Source organism: Ursus arctos, unplaced genomic scaffold, assembly GCF_023065955.2.
Source record: "Ursus arctos isolate Adak ecotype North America unplaced genomic scaffold, UrsArc2.0 scaffold_23, whole genome shotgun sequence".
Classification (NCBI taxonomy): Eukaryota; Metazoa; Chordata; class Mammalia; order Carnivora; family Ursidae; genus Ursus; species Ursus arctos.
The window spans coordinates 3,682,485-3,703,911 of NW_026622908.1; the positions used below are offsets into that span (position 1 = coordinate 3,682,485).

At 48.9% G+C, this 21,427-nt stretch overlaps 1 protein-coding gene across 18 annotated transcripts in view; it reads left to right on the plus strand.

Moving 5' to 3' along the window:
* The window catches only part of TEAD1 (TEA domain transcription factor 1), a 260,007-nt gene that overhangs the window by 71,391 nt on the left and 167,189 nt on the right, over nucleotides 1-21,427 (plus strand). For all 18 annotated transcript variants that reach the window (XM_048213483.2, XM_044379696.3, XM_057317462.1 and 15 more), the window contains exon 2: nucleotides 11,264-11,519. In XM_048213483.2, coding sequence (XP_048069440.2) covers nucleotides 11,363-11,519 — 157 coding nt within the window. In that variant the 5' untranslated portion in view covers nucleotides 11,264-11,362. The remainder of the gene's footprint in view (nucleotides 1-11,263; nucleotides 11,520-21,427) is intronic.

Sequence of the window (21,427 nt, forward strand, 5' to 3'; positions counted from 1 at the left end):
ATTCCAGTTGGATGAGTGAGAGATGAGTGGAAGGTTCGGCCTTCCTGGTTCCTCCACCAGGGTTAACAGACTGCGTTGGAGGAAGAAGAGATCCTGGAAGGAAACACAAACCTCTGAAGAGACTCCTCCTGTGTGTTGGGAGGTGCAGAAATGTCGACTGGATCGAATTGTAGCCTTTTGCCTTTCTTCCTTGATATGGGGAACTCGTACTGGCGGGGTGGGAGGGGGAGGGAGGAGTCTGGTGACGGTCTGCTCTCCTTCAGGCACCCTAGGGCCTGCGAAGTGAAAGCACAGGGAGGCCTGATTCCAGAAGTGGGTACTTCAGCCTGCCGTTCTCTTTGCCTCGGGGCCTTGCCCCGCTGTGTGCCCTTCAGGTGTTTGCAGACTGCTTAGAGTGGGTGCGGTGCACACAGTAGGTGCTCGTGTTTGTTTATGTATTTATTTATTTTTGAATGAGTGGCTTATTGTCTAAAGGGGGAACAGTACTCTCTTATCCTGGCCAGTTTCTAGCCAAAGTGCCAAGATTAATAATCCAGCTGAAGTTGAACGGTATAAATTTGGAGGGCGGGGATGGGGGCAAGGGTGAGGCTTTGATTGATCTCCGAATTTGCATCCCTTCCAGCATAAGACCTGTTTTGCAGCTGCCCTGTCACTGTGTCCTCATTAAGTGGCAGATTGTGTTTCTCATTTGAAGAGTGGGGGCTCCATGGTATCTGTCTTTGGGAACCAGTGGGCATTTGGGAACAACCAGGGTATGTCTTTGGTCAGTGTATACATTTGCGCGCGTCGCCGTTGGCTGGCGTTTGCATGTTGGTCGTTGTCAGATGCGTGTGTCTCCGTGAGAGCACAGGAGTCCGGTCCCCGTGCCGGTTCAGGGCTGACTGTGCCATCAGCACACAGCCCTCTTTGGGGAGCAGGGGAGTAATGGAGGGTGCTTGAAGACAAAGTCTGATGTTGTCTGGCAGCTCCACGCTGTTGAAAAAAACACGTCCGTGTACGCTGTCTCTAAAACACCTCTGCAAAGTTGGACTGCTTAAGGGATGTGTCCCAGTGCAACACTTGACTTTATCTGGAGGACTGCTCTGGCTTTGGACCACACTGAAAAGTGCTTTTGATGCAAAAATTCTGAGTTCAGGTTTATAGAGTGTTCTGTTCTTCATCCTTCACACTCCCAGATAGGTGCGCACATACCTTCCGGAGCTGCCGGCACGCTCGTGGTGGCCCTGGCCTTGCCGTGTTGGCCATGGTGCGCGACGGCCCAGAGCTGCTCTCCTGGCACAGGAGGGGCCCTGTGTGAAATGGCTCAGCTTGCCCAACCTTTCTGCTTTCTGGCTTTGTCCTTTCATCAGCACATCCCATCCGCTGACCCTCTTCTCCAAACAGGGCCCCCTGAGCCCTTCTGATGGGCCTGGGAAGTCATATTTAGGCCTCAGGACCAGCCTGGACCTCCCCTCCTGTGAGGCCCCTGACCGGAGAGGCAGGATCAGCTCTCATGTCTGTGCCCCAACAGCACTTTGGCCATCCCTCCTTTGACATTCTGCATTCATTCACTTGCTCATTCATTCATTCATTCATTCACCCGTGGATCCATTTTTTCAGACATCCACTCAGTCATTTTGGGGGAGCGATGACTGTGTGCCAGGCATTCTGTTAAATGCCAAGGATAGGGAAATGACTAAAGGCTTGGACCTAAGCCTTGAAGCTCCACAGACCTGCAGAGGTGGCAGGCACGTAAATCATTCCTGTGCAGCGAGTGAGGTAAGTTCTTTTGTCCTGGTGAGCAAAAGTCCTTTCTGCAGAAACCCAGGGAGGGGAGAGCAGGCTTCCTAGAGGAGGGGCTGGAAGTCAGGACAGAGAGGGAACTTCAGTATCTGTCTCCCAGCTGGAAGGCTGCTCCTTGAGGGCAGGGAGGGTGGCCTATTTATTTCTCTCCGTTTCTGTAGTGCCTTGCGTGTGGTGGCAGACGGGAGTGGATGATTAGAAAACAGAAACAATCTCCCCTTTGTGTTTCTACACTCTTGTCTCAGGATGGATTTAAGGCAACTTGCAAGGCTGTGAAATAGCGTAAATTAAAAGTAGGAAACCTCAGGAAAGAAGGGGATGGAGGTGGAGGTAGAGATCTGAAATGGATTTGGGAATGAAACCAAACTTGCTGACCAAAATAACGTCCGTGCTTTCTCTCAGGGGCCTGCCAGTGTGGCTCAGAGCACTTGGCGGCCAGTGAGTAAAGCCAAGGCCTAGTCGGTTGACCACAAGGTAAAAAAAAAACCAAACAAAAAAACAAAAAAAATGCACGGTGTCTTGTTATCGAACTTTCCTTTGGGATCTTTGTAAAGACCACTCTGTGAAATGTGGTGAAGGCCATCTTCGACTTCTTGGAGTAAATCCAGTGACTAATTCATAGGATGTTTCTTTGTATGCCGATGGCATCGCATAAAAGCATAATTCAGTAAATGTGATTTATTCCAGGGCTCCTGGAATAAACTTTTTCCCTAAGGTAACTGTGGAATCGGGAAGGTTGGTTGTAGCCACTCTTTTGTGGTGTTTACTTTTATCCAGTCTCCTACTGCCACCTGCCACTGTCCGAGGTGCTAGAGGGCTCAGGGGCTCAAGTTCTGCTTCCAGGGAGTTTTAGGGTCATGTTTTGGTACTCAAGATACTCCTGTATGATGTGGGATGAGACTATATGCCCAGATCCCTTAGAAATGGCCAGACACAACACCCACACAAAAAGCGATATCCTGATTTTCGATGGTTGAGAGGCTGGAAAGGAAAAAATGCATTGTGATGAATTGTGTCCTTGGTTACCCAAAGGTGACAGGGAAGAGTAGTTTTTTCTCCTGGATACACTGGGACCTAGATTTTGGTGGCGGTGGTGGTGGTGGTGGTTCTCCTCCTCCTCCTCCTTTTTTTTTTTTTTAATTTAAGATTTTATTTATTTACTTAGGGGGAGAGAGAGGGAGTGCGAGAGGAGGGGGAAGGCAGAGGGAGACGGAGAGAGAATCTCAAGCAGGCTCCATGCTGAGCCTCGATCTCACGACCCCAGGATCACGACCTGAGCTGAAATCAGGAGTCAGTAGCTTAACCAACTGAGCCACCCAGGTGCCCTGATCTTGGATCTTCTAATGCCAGTGCCAGTGAGATTCATGTGGGACTGTTGGGTCTTTAGACAGCATACGGATGCCAGTGTACCCAGGACAAGAACTGGAGCAGAGGTTGGACTTCACAGTTCAGCCCTTTCAAATGCCAGCTTGCTTCAGGTGTTCTGTTGATTGACTTAGGACCTAGTCCGAAGTGAACTGTGCGTTTACCTATCGCTTCTGTCTCCTTGCCAGCTTGTAAATAACCCAGGGTGGACGTAGGCACGGCCAGAGTGAGAGAAGCACCCCAGTCATAGGAGCCAGAGAAGGTGGCCTGGGACCATCTCTGTGTGTGGACCAGGGAGGGCTGGTCCTGATGCAATCGAATGAGAACTCCCAGTCAGCCGGAGGATCTGCATCTGGGCAGGTCAGCTGTGGGGACTCGGAGTCAGCCCAGAGCCAACCTATCATTAAGTTGGCTGGCAACAAGCTGTGTAACACCGAGCGAGTCCCCACGGCCTTTTGTAAGAAGGATGACACCCCAGTCATGACCCACAGACTCGGCACCCAGGGAACAGCACTCCGACTGTATTTGTAAGCACTCCTCCCTGGTAGGGGGTTGAGAATGACCCTTTTGAAATATTTGTCTTTGGGTTTGGCCAAGCACAGTGTATGTCTTTACCTGCCATGTTGGTATCTTTTTAAAAATAGAAACTGTCTACTCTTGATTTTTAAATTTGTACTCATTGTCATCTAAGACGAGAAGGTATCACGATAATCTGCAGGTGAACCTCATGAACTAAGAAAGTATCGCTATCCATAACTTAGTGATTAAGGAGTATTCTTTTCCTGGGGTTTGTTTCCTTTGTTTTGAATAAGCATTATGATTGGCAGGTCTGCCTTAAATATATGTTCACTCTATAGACCTGGAATTGAGGGGTTGGTTTCGGGGCTTTCTTTGACTGTTACCCTGAGTAAGGTCCTACGAGTTTTCCATTTGAATGCCGCCTGGCAGCTGGTTACACTAACTCTTAGAGCAGCAAAGAAACTTCTGTTTCTGGCTAATGTGTTAAGTAGTCTACCTCCCGGGGATCCACGACCCAGGCCTCTGGTCATGCCATCCGCTGGTGCTTCCCAGGTGAGTGCCCTGTCTTGCTATCAGGTCTTCACTTGGGAGTGGTCAGATTGGATAGACTGCCTGGCCCCGAGTCTGTGGCCGAGTTCTTGTGAAGGCATCTTCTGATGAAACAGAGCAGTGATTAGCTAGCCTGGTGGTGATGGTGGCAGAAAGGAAGAGGCAGAAATTTCTCTTCTCAGGGGCTAACAGATTCCTTAAGGGGGTGGGGAACGTGATTCCCCTAAAGGCTGGTAACACAGAGCTGCATAGCATGAAATCAAGCAAAGCCTTTCTTAAACCGTCACCTGGGCAAGTACTTAGTGCTGATGGAGCGGGAGTATTCATCGGGGAATCTCAGGAGGGTAATGCCAAAGGCCTCTCACGGGGTGCTCAGCATCCGGGTCTTGGTGAAGAGGTGTTGGCTTGTTGATGGATCCTGTTGATATGGAAGTGATTTTTGAAAATGAGAAGGAGTAATTATCCACTCCTTCCTGCTGAAATTAGAACCTGTTGGCAGTTGGAATTTATGACACCAGGGCTCACTGACTGCCACCAGCTTTATGGCAGACATGGCCTCCGTTCTCAGTGTTGGCATTCCCTGAACATTCTGCGCTGACAATGACTTATATTCTGCAGTTCCGTTTCTTTGGAGGCTGCCTCCCAAATCCAGGCCGTCAGTCCTGTATTTCTCAGGCCACTCGTTGGCAGGTTTGGCTACTGTCTGAAATGACAGGGAACTAGTAACTTGCCTCACTTTACATATGCAAAAGCAATGAACCATCATTAGTGCCTGACATTCCTCCCAGCTACCCGGGGAGGTGAGTCAGTATCATCACTATTCATTAGGAATTAATTAGACTGTGCTTGAGGGTGTCAGTTGCAGACCGAGCTGAGCATTCAGTACTGCCTTTGAAATCCAGGCTCCAGCTCACTGTGCGGTGAGAGTGTGTGTACTTGCGTCTGCTAATCCCATGGACAGTGCATTCAAGCTGACGGAATGACTCCTGGATTCCAAATTTGTTTAGTATATGACTTTTGTCAGCTTATTTAGGCCTCTGGACCTCATAAGGTGGAGATAATACCCAATGGGAATAGTACAATGATTAAAGATGTGTTAGATGAAAGCTTCTGGCGTAGTGCTTGAAACATCGTTTATTGGGAAAAGGTTGAATTTGGATTTGATGTACCAGTTCACTTTGGAAGTAAAGCGTCATTTTTCCTACTCTTTATTGGAGGGCAGCTTTTTTCTTATAAGAAAAATTTGGCTTTCACTAAGATCAGAGTGACTTTAGAGCCATCAAACGTGTGGTCGAGTTGTCTACTACAAATGTCGTTTCAACCATGTGATTCTTTTCTTTAAATGGCTCACGCTGTTGCCTATGTCCACATTCTTCTGAGCTTGAGGAAATCTTTCTTCGTTTTCCTTTTAGTGTCACGACCTGTGTTGCCTTTTTCATTCACCTACTCACTCAAATTTGCTTTGTTACCATTTGTCGCCTCTTCAGATTTCTTCCTTGGCCACCTCTTTGGCTTCTGGCCTTCACACCCTCCACCACTTTGCCTCCCTTATAGCTTTTCTTACAGCTGTCATCTTCTGATTCTGTTTTCTCTAGGGGCCAAAAGAAAAAAGAAAGAAGGTGAAATGTTGTATCTAGAAAATTATGCTTCCACTCAAGATAATGTTTGTTTGTCAAAGCAGAAACTTACCTCCTAGAGGACCCAAACCATAGTTGTGTCTTTTTCTTTTAAAGATTTATTTGAGAGAGAGAGAGAGAAGGCACATGAAGGCACAGGGTGGGAGGAGCAGAGGGAGGGGGCGAGGGAGAGTGGGGGGGAAGTCTCCAGCAGACTCCCTGCTAAGCGCAGAGCCTGACACAGCTCAATGCTGTGACCCCCAGATCATGACCTGAACTGAAATCAAGAGTTGGCGCTTAACCGACTGAGCCACCCGGGTGCCCCCATATTTGTGCCTTTAACACAGAAGGACTGTTGTTTGTAATTGTGATTACTAAATAAGAAATTGGATCAGACAGCCAACCTCTTGGTCATCTAAACTGTGCCTGGCTTACGTCTGTCCTCTTACATCTTCCTAATTTGGTAATTTTCTTTGGGACTCTTCTCATCAGAACCTGGACCAGAGTCAGGGTGAGGGTTGGGAAAGGGGCTGAAACTCTTGCCCTTCTCATGGGAAGCTTGGGTGGTAAATTCACTCACGATGATGTCAGAGAATGTTCACGTCATCTGGTTGTTGGTTCATTCTTCCATTGAGCATTATTCCAGGTACTCTGCCAGCCCTGGGGATACCATGGTCCCTGCCCTCAAGGAGACAGGGGTTTGGGTGGGGTGCAGTAACAAATCAGCGTACTAAGTTTTATTATGGGTAGAGTGTACGGGAACACAAGGTGATGATGAATGACTTAGTTGGCCCCCTTCAGTGTTAATGATGGAAACTGAGGCATGTGGGGGTCGACAAGTGCTGTGTGGTCCTGGGCTACTCCGGTAGAGACAGAATTCCTAATGCCTAGTCCAGCCCTTTTCTGATTGCCTCATAGGCTGTGGAGACATTGGCTGAAAGAAGCCGTATGGATTTTGTGTGACCCCCATGTTCGGTGGTGTGTCATTAATCACGAGGGTTAGTTAAAGCTAACCCTTTTATTTAAGAGCTCTTAAATCACCTATAAGTGGGTGAGATGCTGACATTATGAGAGACCCACAAGAATTAAGATGAAGGGAGCAGCAGATTCCTGTCCCCTCAGTCACACCCCTTGTGAGTACGTCCCTCGAATGGAGTTGCCTGCATTGGACTGTCTCACCCCCTTCTTCCCTCAGAATTTTATATTAAAATGTGTATTGGACAAATATACATATGATGTCATTTCACTGTCATCATGTCACCTCTCTTCAGTGGGTAATTTTGAAAGGATCCATTTAGGGAGTATAGCTGTTGGGGCAGTGAGCAGGAATGTTGGGGTCACTGGTAACATTTCTTTCTGGAATTTATTATAGTTTAGCCAGGGAGGAATTGAGGGAGAAAATGAGCCTTTGGAAGAGTGTTAATGATGGAAAAGGAGGCACCCGGGGACTAATGGTACACAATGTAGCTCGCTGCATCTCTGTGGCAGTCCTGTGAGGGGAGAAGCCCTCTATCCCTTCATGACTTTGCTGTGTTGGGATTGAATTGAATTGATCTCCCTTTGTCCGTTAAAACCTGAGCTTCTGCGGGGTTAACTAATTTAGCCTGGGTGTCGAGGCTAGTGGGTGAGCTGGGTTTGGAGGCCACGTCAGGTTGAGTCTTAATACCACGAGCTCCGTCCCCCACCCCCAGTACCGTGTTCTTCAGTTACTGCGTCCAGGGAAAGGTGACTCCCTTGCTCGAAGGATGTATGAGGAGGTGAGGATGTTAGCTCTCAGGCACAGATAGTCTAAACTCATCTCGTTTGATTAGATCTTACTATTGGTAGCAAGCAGGTGCTTGTTGCTGTACATTCAGAAGCCGGCTAGATTGGGTGGTGGTTTACCCATTAGACACGTTTTTAGGATATTCCCAACATGTGGCTGATACTCTCAGAGTCACTGGATACATGTTTCCAGGATGAGGTGGATTTTGAGCCGGGCTGGAAGGGATCTGAGGGATAGAATGCCAGAATGGTTATTTTGGTATCCAGTACGGGGAGCTTTTCTCAGCCAGCCCCAGTCTTGTGATCGGAAACTCTCTGCCCATACGGGGCCTCGTCTTACAATTGGGTTGTAAAACCAAGGGCCTGTAGACCTCTGTGGATTATGTATGTGGTAGCTTCTGGGGCTATGTCCTGGCCCCTATCCAAAGTAGGTAATTCCATCCTGCTCAGCTCCAGTTGACCAAATTGCAAGAGCCTGGACACAGAGTTCTTCCCTTTGCAGTAAATGAATAAAAACATGAGCATTTAGAACAGTGCCTGTATTTACTAAAATGGATAGATCCGGGGCGCCTGGGTGGCTCAGTCCGTTAAGCATCTGCCTTTGGATCAGGTCATGATTTCGGAGTCCTGGGATCAAGCCCCGCATCGGGCTCCCTGCTCAGCAGAGAGCCTGCTTCTCCCTCTGCCCCTCACCCCACTCATGCGCTCTCTGTCTCTCTCACATACACATTCTCTCTCAAATAAATAAAAATCTTAAAAAAAATAAAATGGATGGTTCAGTTAATGCCAGCTAATAGTGCATTCCCTACCAAGGACTAGTGATTTTTAGCTTTAGAGGTACCTTGAAGGGGTTGTCTGCAAGACTCTACTACCTGTGTTTAAGGCGTCTCACCCCTCGTGGAAGTTCAGCTAGCTGGAAATTTTTCTGTGTGTTGAGTCAGAATCTTCTGGAACTTCTAAGAATGGGTCTTCACCCTCCCCATGTGACAACTCATAGAGGTTGTTCAGTGTCTAGGGACACTAAGCTTGGCAATTAATGATTCAGAAAGATCTTACCAGCTTGGAGTCATGGCCTAAGGGTAAAAATAATGGAATTTAATAGGAATAAATACAAACTTATGTTCTTAGCTCCTAAGCCAGTTGCACAAGAGAGGAATTTGAGGAACAGCACTTGGGAGCTTGGAGGTTTAAATGGATCATAGGTCCACCGCTGAGTGTCATTCGTGGAGGGTTGTGGGCAAACTGGGATGCACTCATGAGGGCTGGGCAGAGGGATGATGTGCATTATGTCTGGTCTGGATCACAGAGTCTGGGGGGGTGTTCCTGTCATACCTAAATGCGTGTTGGTGGGGGTGGATTTGCTCCCACAAGGGATGGATAGACCACCAAGGGATGGATAGATGGAAGTTAACCGGGACATGGGTTTTAGTCTCCTTGATAGAAGGATTTCAGCAGCCGGGACGAAGGAAGCGGTTTTGGGGAGGTAGGGGGTTCCTTGCCATTGACAACGTTCCAGTGCAGACCGTACGACCAGCTGATGGAAGAGGAAGGCCTGTCAAGCACGGGATCAGAGGTGCTGCTGTGTTTTGGTCTGAAGACTGAGGCTCTTACTTAGACTGTAGTGTTCTCCTTAGGCAAAGAACGCTCCCCTCGTCCCTCCGCTGGCCCCCGCTGTCCTGGATTCTGTTCCTCCACTGTCCTGCTTGCATGCTGGGCACATCCACTGTTCATCCTCAAATGTGGCTCCCCGCAGTGAATTCATCCTGCCGCGAGCTGCCCAGAGCTCAGGCACAGGCCTGTGCTTCTCTGCGTGCCATTTGACTGTTTTGTTCTGTTTCGGGGTCAGGTAGAGGGGGGAAGGTGGATTCGCCGCTACCTCCGAGCGTTTGCTCATCTTCTCATGCTTTGCCCGCTCTGCTGCTTTGCCAGCGGAACAGATGGTAGGGTAGACTAGTACAGTTCGGCTTGCATTTCTGTGAGGCCCCTAAATCCCCACCAAAAAAATGTCATAATTTAAGAATTCAGAAGACCCACACTGGAGGCTTCGCGGAGTTCATCTGCAGGTCAGTCACGAGACCCTTCCTTGTGGCATGATTGATACCTCTCAACATAAAGTCCTGTGTTAACGGACACGTGTTGGTAAGAAGTAGTAAATATTTTGCTGACAAGTTCTTTGAGTGATGGATCCGTGGCAGCATTTAAAAGCAGACAACCTGAGGGTTTCTTTTATCCAGGTGCTGCTAGATCCAAAAAGCTGTCAGAGTACGAAGCCAAAAGCACCCACTAGTTACACCATTAATTGTGTAATGTGCACGGGCCCCTGAGTGTCTGCACCTGGGATCTGTTGATGAACGCAGCTGGGGGAGGGCAGGTGGAAGGGAGGCAGTTGGGAAAGAGAAGGAGAGAAGACAGGCTGCTTGCTCTCAGGTGACTGCCCTGGAGCAGCGAACAGCGCCCGGTGCCCGGTGGGGCTGCCAGCATCTGCTTCCCTTCTGGCCACCTCTGTTGTAATGTGGTGTGGACTCGAGGTGGCGAAGGGGGTGGGATGGTGGTTACGCTGCGCTCTCCCCACTCAGGCCCTGGGCCTCCCCCTCTTCGATCCATCCCCAGGAGCATTTCTTCTCCCTTTTTGGGGAAGCCTTTGAATTAATGATCTGATGCCTTTTCCACAAAGGAATATTGATATGTTAGTGTGCAGACAGCAGGGGGTACTGGATTAGATCATTTTCACATTGGTGTTTGTGCTGGTTTGACATTTGTTTGGAAAGCTTATCCCATTATGACCATAGGTTACATGCATAATTTAAGGGGAATAAATCTTTGAGAAAAATTTCTTTTGGTTCTGTAATCTTCGGCGCTACAGAAAAATAAATGAAAGACTCCCTACAGTTTTCATGTGATCAGAAATTCCAAGTAGGCTCCTGGATGAAGGGCCCCATGTAGGTGTAAAACATTTCTGCCGATGTGCTGGCCACTTGTAGTGATTGGCGGGAAGGGCAGGAGTGGGGGCAATTGGTCCCTGCTTCAAGGTTACAGTCTAGAAGCGGAGAGTGGCAGAGTGCCCTGAGGGGATGGGATGGAAACCCCGCTGAAAAATGCTGCCCAGTAGCAGATAGAGGGCAGCTGGCGTGGCAGTTGTAGGGGAGTGCGTATTTGTGGTAACAGAATAACCCCTCCTTCCTCCACCCTGCCACCATCTTGCATTTCGGTGACCTAGGTGACAAATATTGGGTGGTTTGACATTTTCGAGTTATCATGCCAATTGTCACAGCGAGGCAGACCTCTTTTGTTTTACTTTCTTTTCTTTTAAACAACTTGTTTTGCTGCGGACATTTGATTATCCTTGAGCAAAGTGCTCCTGGTAGGCATCTAGTCAGTGTTTTTGCAGGATTCACCGTGAACTTGCAACTCCAAGGGAGCCCCGTTCTCACATCTGTGAAGATTATCCAATTTCTGCCTGCTGTTGCATTTCTGTATGCATATCTGTATGAGTGTTGAACACGATATCTAAAGAACGAAAGCTAGTTGGATCCCCAGATTCTGTTTTCTCCGTTAGGAGTTCTTCTCCAAGCAAAGCTGCTGCCTGAAGAATAGGTAATAGAACGAGGAAGAGCAGTATCGTTGGTTGTTACCTCACCCCTATACTATCTTTTTCATTTCTCTCTTAGGTTTATTTTCTTGAAAAGGCTCCAGGCTTCGGCTTGGAAAATCCAACCGCCAAAATTGAGCCCAGCAGCTGGAGCGGCAGTGAGAGCCCTGCCGAAAACATGGAAAGAATGAGCGACTCTGCGGACAAGCCAATCGACAATGATGCAGAAGGGGTCTGGAGCCCCGACATCGAGCAGAGCTTTCAGGAGGCCTTGGCTATCTACCCACCATGCGGGAGGAGGAAAATCATCTTATCAGACGAAGGCAAGATGTATGGTAAGCGGTCTGGAATGCTCCTTTGAGATGTTACGATGTGCTTTTGTGATAAGGGGTGATGGCAGCTAGTCTTCTGAGATCCATTCATTGTATTGGGTGGAATGATCTTTGTAGAGTTTTAGCTGGCCATCCGAGGGGTTAAGTCTCAGTCAACCAGAAGAGTCAATAAAGGACCATTGGGCAGTCATTCTCTGGGGTTTTCTTGTTCTTCTACACGCTCAGCAGCATTATGGGAAAGCTCTCAGGGTCCAGGTAGGGATTTAGTTGCCGTGGCATATGCGGACCCCCACGGGTGGGGCTGGTTCTTCAGAGCGCCTGCCCCATCTCATGGAAGCCTGCCGCTCGGTAGCTCCTGGTAATTGACGGTGCCACATGGACATGGGGCCTCCTGTTGACAAATCTCTTGATCCCCCCCCCCACCAGAATAACTAGCAATATAGATGTTTATATATGAAATCGCTCATTTTTAAAAGCCAGCACTTTTGTTTTTTAAGCACCGCCCATCAGCCAGGTGAGACGCACGTGGGTAGCTTGATCAGACCTTCAAACCACCATCTTACTGCTTTGTTGCACGTTCGCAGTTGAATGGCCGGCCAGGCGGTTAACCCCCAGGCTCTCACCAGTCTCCCCTTCTACAAGGGGATGCCCAGCAGTACTAGGAGTGCCCACGAAGACAAGACTGGTCAACCGAATGGCTCGGGATGCCAAAGACAGCGGCAAGTAGCCGTCCGCCAGTCTGAGGCTTGGGTACTGGGTTTGAATATTCCCCGCTCCTTCCATAAATGCTTCCAGCTGCGGACCTGTCCTTTTTTGGCTGCTTACCTTTTGGGAAGCAGATGGCAGGTGGTTGCTTGTACGTTCTGCTTGTCTAATTGGGCACGTTGAGTTGACAAGAGTTTGCACTGTAGCTGAGTCCAAAGAGATGCAAACAAATAACCGAAACTCCAAGAGAACTGGCTCAGCAACCTTCCTGAGCTTGTTAACTGATCATGGAAGTGATTTATTTCTAAGTAATTTGCGAGCTTTTCCATAATAGGGTGTTGTACCTTTAATACTGCGCCTCCTCTGTCAGGAGCCGTAGGAGGCTGCCGCTCAAACCAGCACACACGGCTGAGGAGCAAGCAGATGGTGGTGCAGCTGCGACCAGCTGTGCTCCCCGCCCTCCCCTTCTCCAGCTCGGATGATGTAATGGAAACAAGGGAAATGTTGCTCTCTGCGGCGTTAGCGTCTCCAGCCTGTCCGTGTCGCACACACGGGGGAGAGAGCCCAGGTCTTCATTTGGTTTATGCTCCCATGTGATCCTTCGTAGACAGAGAAGCTTCTTCGTGTCCATTCGTGAAATGGACTCAGGGTGAACCATGGCAGCTGCTGTGGGCAGAAAGTTCCAGGGCCTCCGATCCTCTGTGTGTGTGTGTGTGTGTGTGTGTGTGTGTGTGTGTATCTTTGCTGGGCTTCCCCTTCCCCAGCCTGGTTATTTGCTTACAGGGTCTTATCTTCGTATCTCAAGATGCAGCCCCCCACCCCCCATTTTAAAGGCGGAGGAAAGTACTTTAATCTTTGAGGCTTCTTTGAAGTTGATTTCACTACTACTTGTTAGGCGGCTTCAGGCTGCTCTGCCTTGTACGACTCCCATTTGTTTGCCCAGAAATTGTAATCTAAACTATCGGTATTGGCCTCGTGTCGGACACCCTGGTTGGGGGTAACTCCTGCCCTTCATTTCTCACTTTAGGAATCCTGGAGCACGTTGACTTGAGGAATGAGGTTTCGCGCTGACAACGTGATTCAGAGCAACAGTTAATGCTGTCAACTCCAGTTCTGTTTTCTCCTCTGTTTTTACTTTTTAGGTAGCAGCCGTGGTAGATTAGCCCGTCTGCCTGTACCACCATCATGGAAGTAATTTGTTGTGGAAGTAAATAGGAGCTCTTGTTGGTCCTTGGGTGTCAGAGGCACTGGGCTAAATATGGAAAAATCACTGAGCATTTTCGGGATTTGAGTCTTTGCCAACAGTAGACAGTCTTACCCTTGGCCTGCATCTCCATTTTCTCCCCTGAAAAAGACAGTCAAGTGGTTAATGTCTGTGGGTCCTCGGGACCTGTGCATTTTGTGATGCTGTAATTTTGTGACTTGTCCCTCAGTAAGAGTGAGGAGTATGTGGACAGACTCAGAGCTGGGTGCAGGAGTGTCTTTAATGCCCATGACCATCAGATTCCGAGTGCTTCCTGAGAGCACTTGTTCTTAATATAGGAATTCTTTTTTCCCTTAAAATCAGCATCCATTGACTTCCTGTGTTAGTGACCAACCTGATTGAAAATGGGGTGGTCTTTTGAGCAGGCAGCAGTAGGAATTACAACTGCAGGGTCATGTGTCCAGATGGGGGGTGGTGCAGCACCTGCGTTTGCTGCAGGGCCCTGGAAGCCGTGCCATCTCCAAGCAGCTGCCTTGCAGAGAGAACACTGTCCTCAATCCCGTCTCATTGGCCCCCATGGAGGAGTTTTGCCTCTGCTAATTTGAAAGGGAAACGTGGCAGTTAGCAGGGATTTGGGAGCTGAAGACTAGGCCCTTAGGAGAACTGCCCCAGATTCTTGGGAGCGGCCGATAACCTGCCCGTGACTTTGAGGAGGGGAGAAGTTTGCCTCGGGAGCCTCCACAGGGAAGCCCCTGCCACTTGGGGTCTGAGTCAGAGAGCAGTGTGGGGCGAGTTATTGTTCCTGGCTTCCGGCCTGCTCCCCGTCTTACCCCATGAACCAGAACACAAACCAGACCAGGAGTCAAAGTTTCCTAAGGTCCTACGAGCGTACTTTTTCTTTTCGGTGTTTTGAAAATGAAAACACTGAAAGCATTTTAGATTCCATAGAGTAAAACCAAAATAATTTAATGCTTTTTAGTGAAATACCAAGTGTTTTTGACTTGAGGGGGGTTTTCCGATATTTCTGAGCATTTGTAGAGTACATTGTGATGTCATGAATCCTAAGCCAGTTGAGAAGCAAGGTCAAGTGCAGCACTGATGTATTTTGGTAATGACATTTCCTCCGTGGTTGGCAGTAGGGAAAATGCAGCCCTACAGGGGGGAAAAATGGAAAGCTCTCTTTATGAGAAGGTTCGGGCCATTCGAAGAGATGGCTTAATTCTCTCTCTGCTGCTGGGGTGCATGGGGACCCTGAGACTTGATGTGGTTGGCCTCCCTGTGGGCAAACTACTTCTGCCTCGGGCCCTCTTGTGTGGGTAGCTGTCCTTAGAGGTAGTTAAGAGAGTGAGACCTTTCTATTCCTGAGGGCGTGCAAGCTTATGCTCTCTCTCTCTCTGCTTTCCTTTCCTTTTTCCTATTTTTACATAGCCGCGTGTTTCTTTTTCTGGTAGATAGTTGGAGAGGAGATAGCAAGAGGAGAGGATGGAAGAGAAGTTTTTGATCAGCAGACTTGCCTGAGATTGAATTTCACAGGAATAGGCCATTAGTTTAAAACAGAGCTGTGAACCACGGGGATACCCGGATGCATTTTTGGTTTTTGCAGCTGAAAACTCTAGTCTGGCAATGTGGTCAAGTTTCTACCATAATCACACCAGGGTGGGGACACGGGCAAACATTCCTTGACTGATGGCTTTAGAGACAGAAAAATGTAGCCCTTAACATTTTGGACTTTGGAATCTCTAGGAGGCTTGGCCCTGCCCCTTGTAGATACCAGACTTCGGGCAAGTTGCTTTTCCTCCTTGTGTCTCTTTTCCACAACCGCAGAAGGGATTTAAGTAGGTCCTACTTCGTGGGATTGTTATAAGAGTTAAACAAACTAATTGTGCTCTGGGATTCCCCCCACCATGTTTGGACAGTGTCCGGCATGGAGTGAGAGCTGTAAGAGTATTTTTGAACTGAAAACAGAAAGTGTTCTCTGCCATGACCTGGGCTATGGCTTTCCATGTGATTCCCATCTACGGCTCACAGCAACATTTTGAGCGGGTATTCTAACCCCCGCTGTGTAGGCGAAGGTACACATGAGGAATATACATGGTAGAGCCGGAAGGGTTCAAATCCAGGTCCGTGTGACCCCCAAACCTGGGCTCTTTCCGCACGCCTTCCTTCCTTCCTTGGTGGCGGTATTTGTATGTTAATGACTTGTCAGTATTGAGCCCCGCCCGTATTCCAGCCACGTGCTGGGGGCTGTCCTGGTACAGCGGCAAAGCAGACAGACATGGTCCCTGCCCTCATGGAGCCCTCACAAGTTCATTTGCAGGAAACTCTGACCTGAGGTTGGGGCTGTGTGCCAGAGCTTTCTGGGAAGTTTGAGGGCCCTTTGAAGATAGTCACCTTCCACTTAGCCTTTTGAAGCCTGTTCTTGGCCACCAGTGTCCAGGGCACCTGGCCCAATGCTGGCAGGAAGAAAGCTTCTCAAATAACGCAGCAGGGAGGATCCTAGATCACAAGGCTGGCCCTCATGGTGGCCAGGAAGCTGTCTGGAAGATTCTGGTGCCCTGGGATCCTACAGGCGGCCTGGCTAGAGCAATCGCTGGGCCATGGTTTTCTCCTTTTATGAGCAAATGTCTTCAAGGTCCTTGCCTGGGGGCAGCTCCAGGGATGGCCCCATTCTTGCTGGGACTCCAGGCCTCCTGGTTAGCCCTGGAGAGAAGAGCTGTGAGGACAGGATAAGTTTGGGAGGTGGAGAAGGAAGACATCTCTGGGCCAGTCCTCTCCAGTTGCCGACCTGAGCCCTGCCAGCTGGGGGAGCGTTGGACTTGGAATGGCCCCTCTGCCTACTTCTTAGAATCTCTGACCGAAGAGGGAAGGGGGCCTTCGTAGTGAGGTGGTGGCAGGGGCCTTCGGCATGGGTGCATACAAGCAGGCACACGTGAGCTTTAGTCAGTCAGGCAGAGACTGAGATCTGTGGTCCCCAGGCTCCTCCTGGCTTGGAGAACTGCTTGGGAAAATGAGGAGCGTCTCAAGACCAGGGAGCTGGCCTATGTCTGGAGGCCCCAGAGGCCCTGATAGGGAAATGGCTATAAGACCCAAGCCCTATGGGATCTCAAGGCCACTTGGAAACGGCACACGTGGGGCCTGAGGTGAACTTGTTTTTCTGCATCTGGACATCGTGTGGCATCTTCGATTTCCTCTGTCTGGCCTGTGATTCAGGGCATGATTTCAAGTGAGTTGGCTGCAGATATGAAGCACAGAGAACCGCGCCCTTAGAACCGACCAGAAGCCCCTTAAGGCAAGGACCCCACCCTGTCTTGTTAGACTCAGAAGGTATCAGGAATATATGCATTTCAGAACACTCGGTCAAAACAAAGAAAGGTCCTTAAAACAAAGAAAAGAAAGGTCGCAGAGTAACCCTGAGCCCAGAGGGCTCTACGGGTAGAGGCACTGGCTAGAAGAGGGAGAAAGCAGGAAAAAAGGGAGAAAGATGTTTGTATACTTCATGGTCTTCCTGGATTGAGAAAGAAGAAACCCTGGTTCTTCCTTCGTGTTGGCAGATGTTAGTTCAAGAGGTTGGAAGGGTGTTTTGCCCGACAGGCACAGTAGTAGAATGAGGGTTCATTCTGGACTCCTGAGAACAAATGAGTAATGGGGGCTCTCGAAAGAGTTTGGTTCCTGCAAGAAGAGTGAAGCCGGCATCATCAGCGTTTTGCCCGAGAGGTTTACCGTGGGGGGGGGGCATGCAGGGGTGTGTGTGTGAGGTATGAGCCCTTGTACGGTCTGGCTGGAAAGTAGGATGGCTCAAGCATTGATCGTAAGGGAAAAAAAGGCAAAGAACGTTGAAGTATTACCAAGTTATGCTTTCTAAGAGCTTTCCGGTGGCAGGGGAGGAGCCCTGGGATTCAGGAAGACGTGGATTCAGAAGTCATTTATTGGGGGCCCGCACTGTGCTTTGGGAAGGGGACAGCAGATACAAAATCTTTAACATAGCAGACCCAGGTGACCAGTGACTGTGGGCTTTTTTGCTTTAGAATGTGTTGTCTTGTTTATGCCTCATGACAACCCAGTGATACGGGTCTTGCAGATATCTCCATTTTATTTCTTTATTTTTTAAATTAAAAATTTTTTTTTTATTCATTTGAAACCGAGAGTGTGAGGACGAGCAGTGGGGAAGGGCAGAGGCAGAGGGAGAAACAGACTCCCTGCTGAGCAGGGAGCCTGATGTGGGGCTTGATCCCAGGACCCCGGAATCATGACCTGAGCCGAAGACAGACGCTTAACCAACTGAGCCACCCACGGGCCCCAAATATCTCCATTTGATAGCTGAGGAAGCTAAGGCCCGAGGTCAAGTTAATTGCTCAAGGTCACACAGTAAAGAAGTGGTGGAGCTGACAATCTGAAGCCAAGCCAGTTTATACAGTTAACTACAGTTGATCCTTGAACGACATGGGTTTGAACTGTGCAGATTTTTTAGGCTACGGTACAGTACTATAAATGTATTTTCTCTTCCTTATGATTTAAAAAAAAATTTACCCTCGCTTACTTTATCGGAAGACTGCGGTATACAATACATGTAACATACAAAATATATGCTCATTAACTGTTTGTTGTTGGTAAGGCTTCCGGTCAACATTAGGCTGTTATTAGTAGTTACGTTTTTGGGAAGTCAAAAGTTATACTCGGGTGCTTGAGTCTGCAGGGGTCGGCGCCCTTAACCTCAGTATTGTTCAAGGGTCAGCAGTATGTGCTGGTACGGAAGGAAGTATATTCTGTACTAGAGATGTCCCTAGCTTAGTGGCAGGGCCACGGAACGTGTGATTATTCACGACTGGGGAATGCGTGGGTCTCTAGTGGAGAATGCAGGAGAATGAGAGCCAGAGGCAGAGAGGCAGACTTCGCTGAGCTAACTTGGAATGGGAAAAGTCCACTTCGTGTTTGTTTTTTCCTTCCTTTGGAGTATAGACCCCATTGAGAATCTGTAGAAAGTTGTGGCTCTTCTCCGCAGGAAGAGGCATCTTTGCGTGTAGTTCCAGGATCGCTGCGTACAGACGGGGGTGATGAGTGGAGCCTCGGTTCAGACTTGCTACTGTGGGGAGAGAGAAGGGACGGGCACAGTGTGATATAGTCCCGGAGCCCTGGAAGGGCACAGCTCTGGTGCTCTGAGAGACGAGGGTGTATCCGGGAGGGTGATGGTGGGCCGCCCGTGCGTCATGGAGGACCTTGAATGCCACGCTATGGTGTCTGGGGCTCATTCTGAGGACAAAGGGAAGCCATTACGTTTTTCCGGGAGAGACGACGTGACTCAGCCAGTGTTTTACGAAGCCGGCTCTGCAGGCGTGTAGGCAAGTTAGATGACTCTTGCAGGAGCCCAGGGGGAGAGGAAGAGGCCCAGACCAGGTACTGGCAGTGTGGGCGGAGAAGTTTCGGACGTGGAACCACCCGGACTGGCGGACCCGATGGGATTTGTGAAAGAGAAGGAAGAGTTGAGTGATGTCAGGGTTCTGCTTGGGGGGGCCCGGAGCATGAAGTGGGGGGAGTGGAGACAGGAGAAGAGGGTTTGTAGAGAGGGCAGAATGAAGGGTTGGGTTTTGTCATGTGCTGGAGGGTACTGGGTGGCCGCCAAGGCTGCGTGGGGGCTCACAAGCAGAGAAGTGGTCCCCGGAGCTGTGAGAGCGGTGGGGACGGCCTGTGGGGCGCAGGCTCACCGTGGGTCACGGTGGAGCTGACGTGGATTTCGAGGGAGGTGCCTGGAGCAGTGGGACAATGAAGAAATTGCCTTTTTAAGAAAAAGGGAGACCCATCGGTGGTTCCCCAGCCTGACCACCAGCAGCAGAAGCACTTGAGAAGCTGAAAAAGAAAAGAAAACAAAAACTGAGTCAGACCGACTGAATCAGAACCTCTGGGAGTACGGTCTGGGAATCTCTATTTTCTAAAGCTCCCTGGGTAATTATGGGGGATCAGCCAGCTTGAGAGCCCACAGGCCTGGGAGGCTGTGGCCTGGGTCCGGGAGGACAGGAGCGCATTTTTAGAGCGGCTGAAAGAAAAAATGTGAGCAGAGAATGAGACCTAACATTTGAAGCAGTCCTTTACAAGGCTCGGGTCCAGGAAGTAAACTACATCATTGAGTTTACGTTTCCTCTGTCCCCAGATGGCGCATGACCATGGTCCAGTCTTTGGAGAGGCTTGGCCACACACAGGAGGAGCGGTGGGAGGGTATCTTGAAGGACGTGAATAGTTAAGGGAAGACTTCCTTCAGGACAGGGGAGAGACCATGGGTTAGCAGGGGAGAAAAATTGATGAGGTGAGGATATATCTGATGACACAGACCCAGAAGTGACTTTAAAGGGGTTAGAGCTTCTCTTACTCGAGGTGCAGAGGCAGGACCAGATGGGCGGTAAGGCCCTGCGGCCTGAGGTGGGTTGTGGGCTCTCGAAAAGCAGAGCAGGCTCAGTAGAGCTGCTGTGGGGTGGGGGTGGGGGGATGGCGTGAGTAAAAATTTTGGCCCAGCACTAACAGGAGGCCCCGAGAGAACCTGGAGAGCCTTCTTTTCTCTTTCTTTCTTTCTTTCCACGCCCAGCATGGAGCCTGATATGGGGTCCGATCTCACGACCCCAAGATCATGACCTGAGCCGAAATCAGGTTGGATGAGCTCAGTTGACTGAGCCACCAGGCGCCCCGTGTGAGGTTGCCTTTTATGACCACACCTAACTCTGTCTCACTTCCCCCCACTCTAATTCCTGACAACCATTAATCAGTCTTCAATTTCTAAAATGTTACCGTTTCAAACATGTCGCATAATGGCATCATACCGGATATAACCTTTTTGGGACTGGTTTTCTCCGTTGGGCATAATTCCCTGGAGATTCATCCGGGTTGTTGGTATGTATCAATAGCGTGTTCCTTTTTATTGTTGAGTGTATTCTGTGGTATGTCTGTTTAAGGGCGTATGGACTGGTTCTTGTTTTTGGTTACTACAGATAAAGCTGCTATGACTGTTTATATACAGGTTTTTGAGTGAACTTGTATTTTCATTTCTGTGGGATAAAATGGCCAGGAGTGGTACTTGTGCTTTTCTGCCTTTTTTTTTTTTTTTAACTAGTTACCTGTCTTCCAGAGCAGTTGTACCATTTCATGTTTTCACCCGTGATTGAGGTTGCCTGCGTCCTCACCAGCATTTGGTGTTGTCACTGTTGTTGATTTTGGCCATTCTGGTAGGTGTGTGATGATGTCTCGTGTGGTTTTTGATTTGCATTTCTCCGATGACTCAGATGTTGAACATCTTTTTATGTGCTTCTTGGCCATCTGTGTATTCTGTTTGGTGAACTGTCTGTTCATGTCCTTTGTCCATTGTCTGATTGGATTATTCATATTTTTACTGTTGAGTTTTGGGAGTTCTTTCTTCTAATTACAAGTCCTTTGCTAGATATGTGGTTTGCAAATATTGCTCCTGGTCTGTGGTTTTTCTTTTCATTTTCTTCACATGGGTTCCCAGAGTACAAAGTTTTTAATTTTGATAAGATCCAGTTTATTAATTTTCCCTTTTGCGGATTGTACTTTTGATGTCATGCCGAAGAAGTCATTGCCTAGCTTTAGATCCTGAAGATTTTCTCCTGTGTGTTGTTCAAAAAGGTGTATAGTTTTATGTTTTACATTAGGTCTGTCATCCATTTTGAATTAATTTTCGTATAGGCGGAGAGTGTTACTTTGGGGGAAGCCCAATGGCATGATTTTGTGATACATACATTTTTCTCACCAGGACTGTTTGTTCATCCGTATTTTGACAATTGTCAAAGCTTGGGACCTGAGACACCAAGGTGCTAGTGATAGCTTGGTTGTACCAGTCTAGGGGGGAAAGGGACGACGTGATGCTGGAGGGGCGAAATCGTGACCTGTGCTGCCCAGAGGCTCTGCTAAGTTAGGGGAGGTGGCAGGATAGGAGACTGTGGTCATGCATGGGAGAGGCAGTGTCTGAGATTAGATGTGGAGAGATTTCAAGTGATGAGTTTCG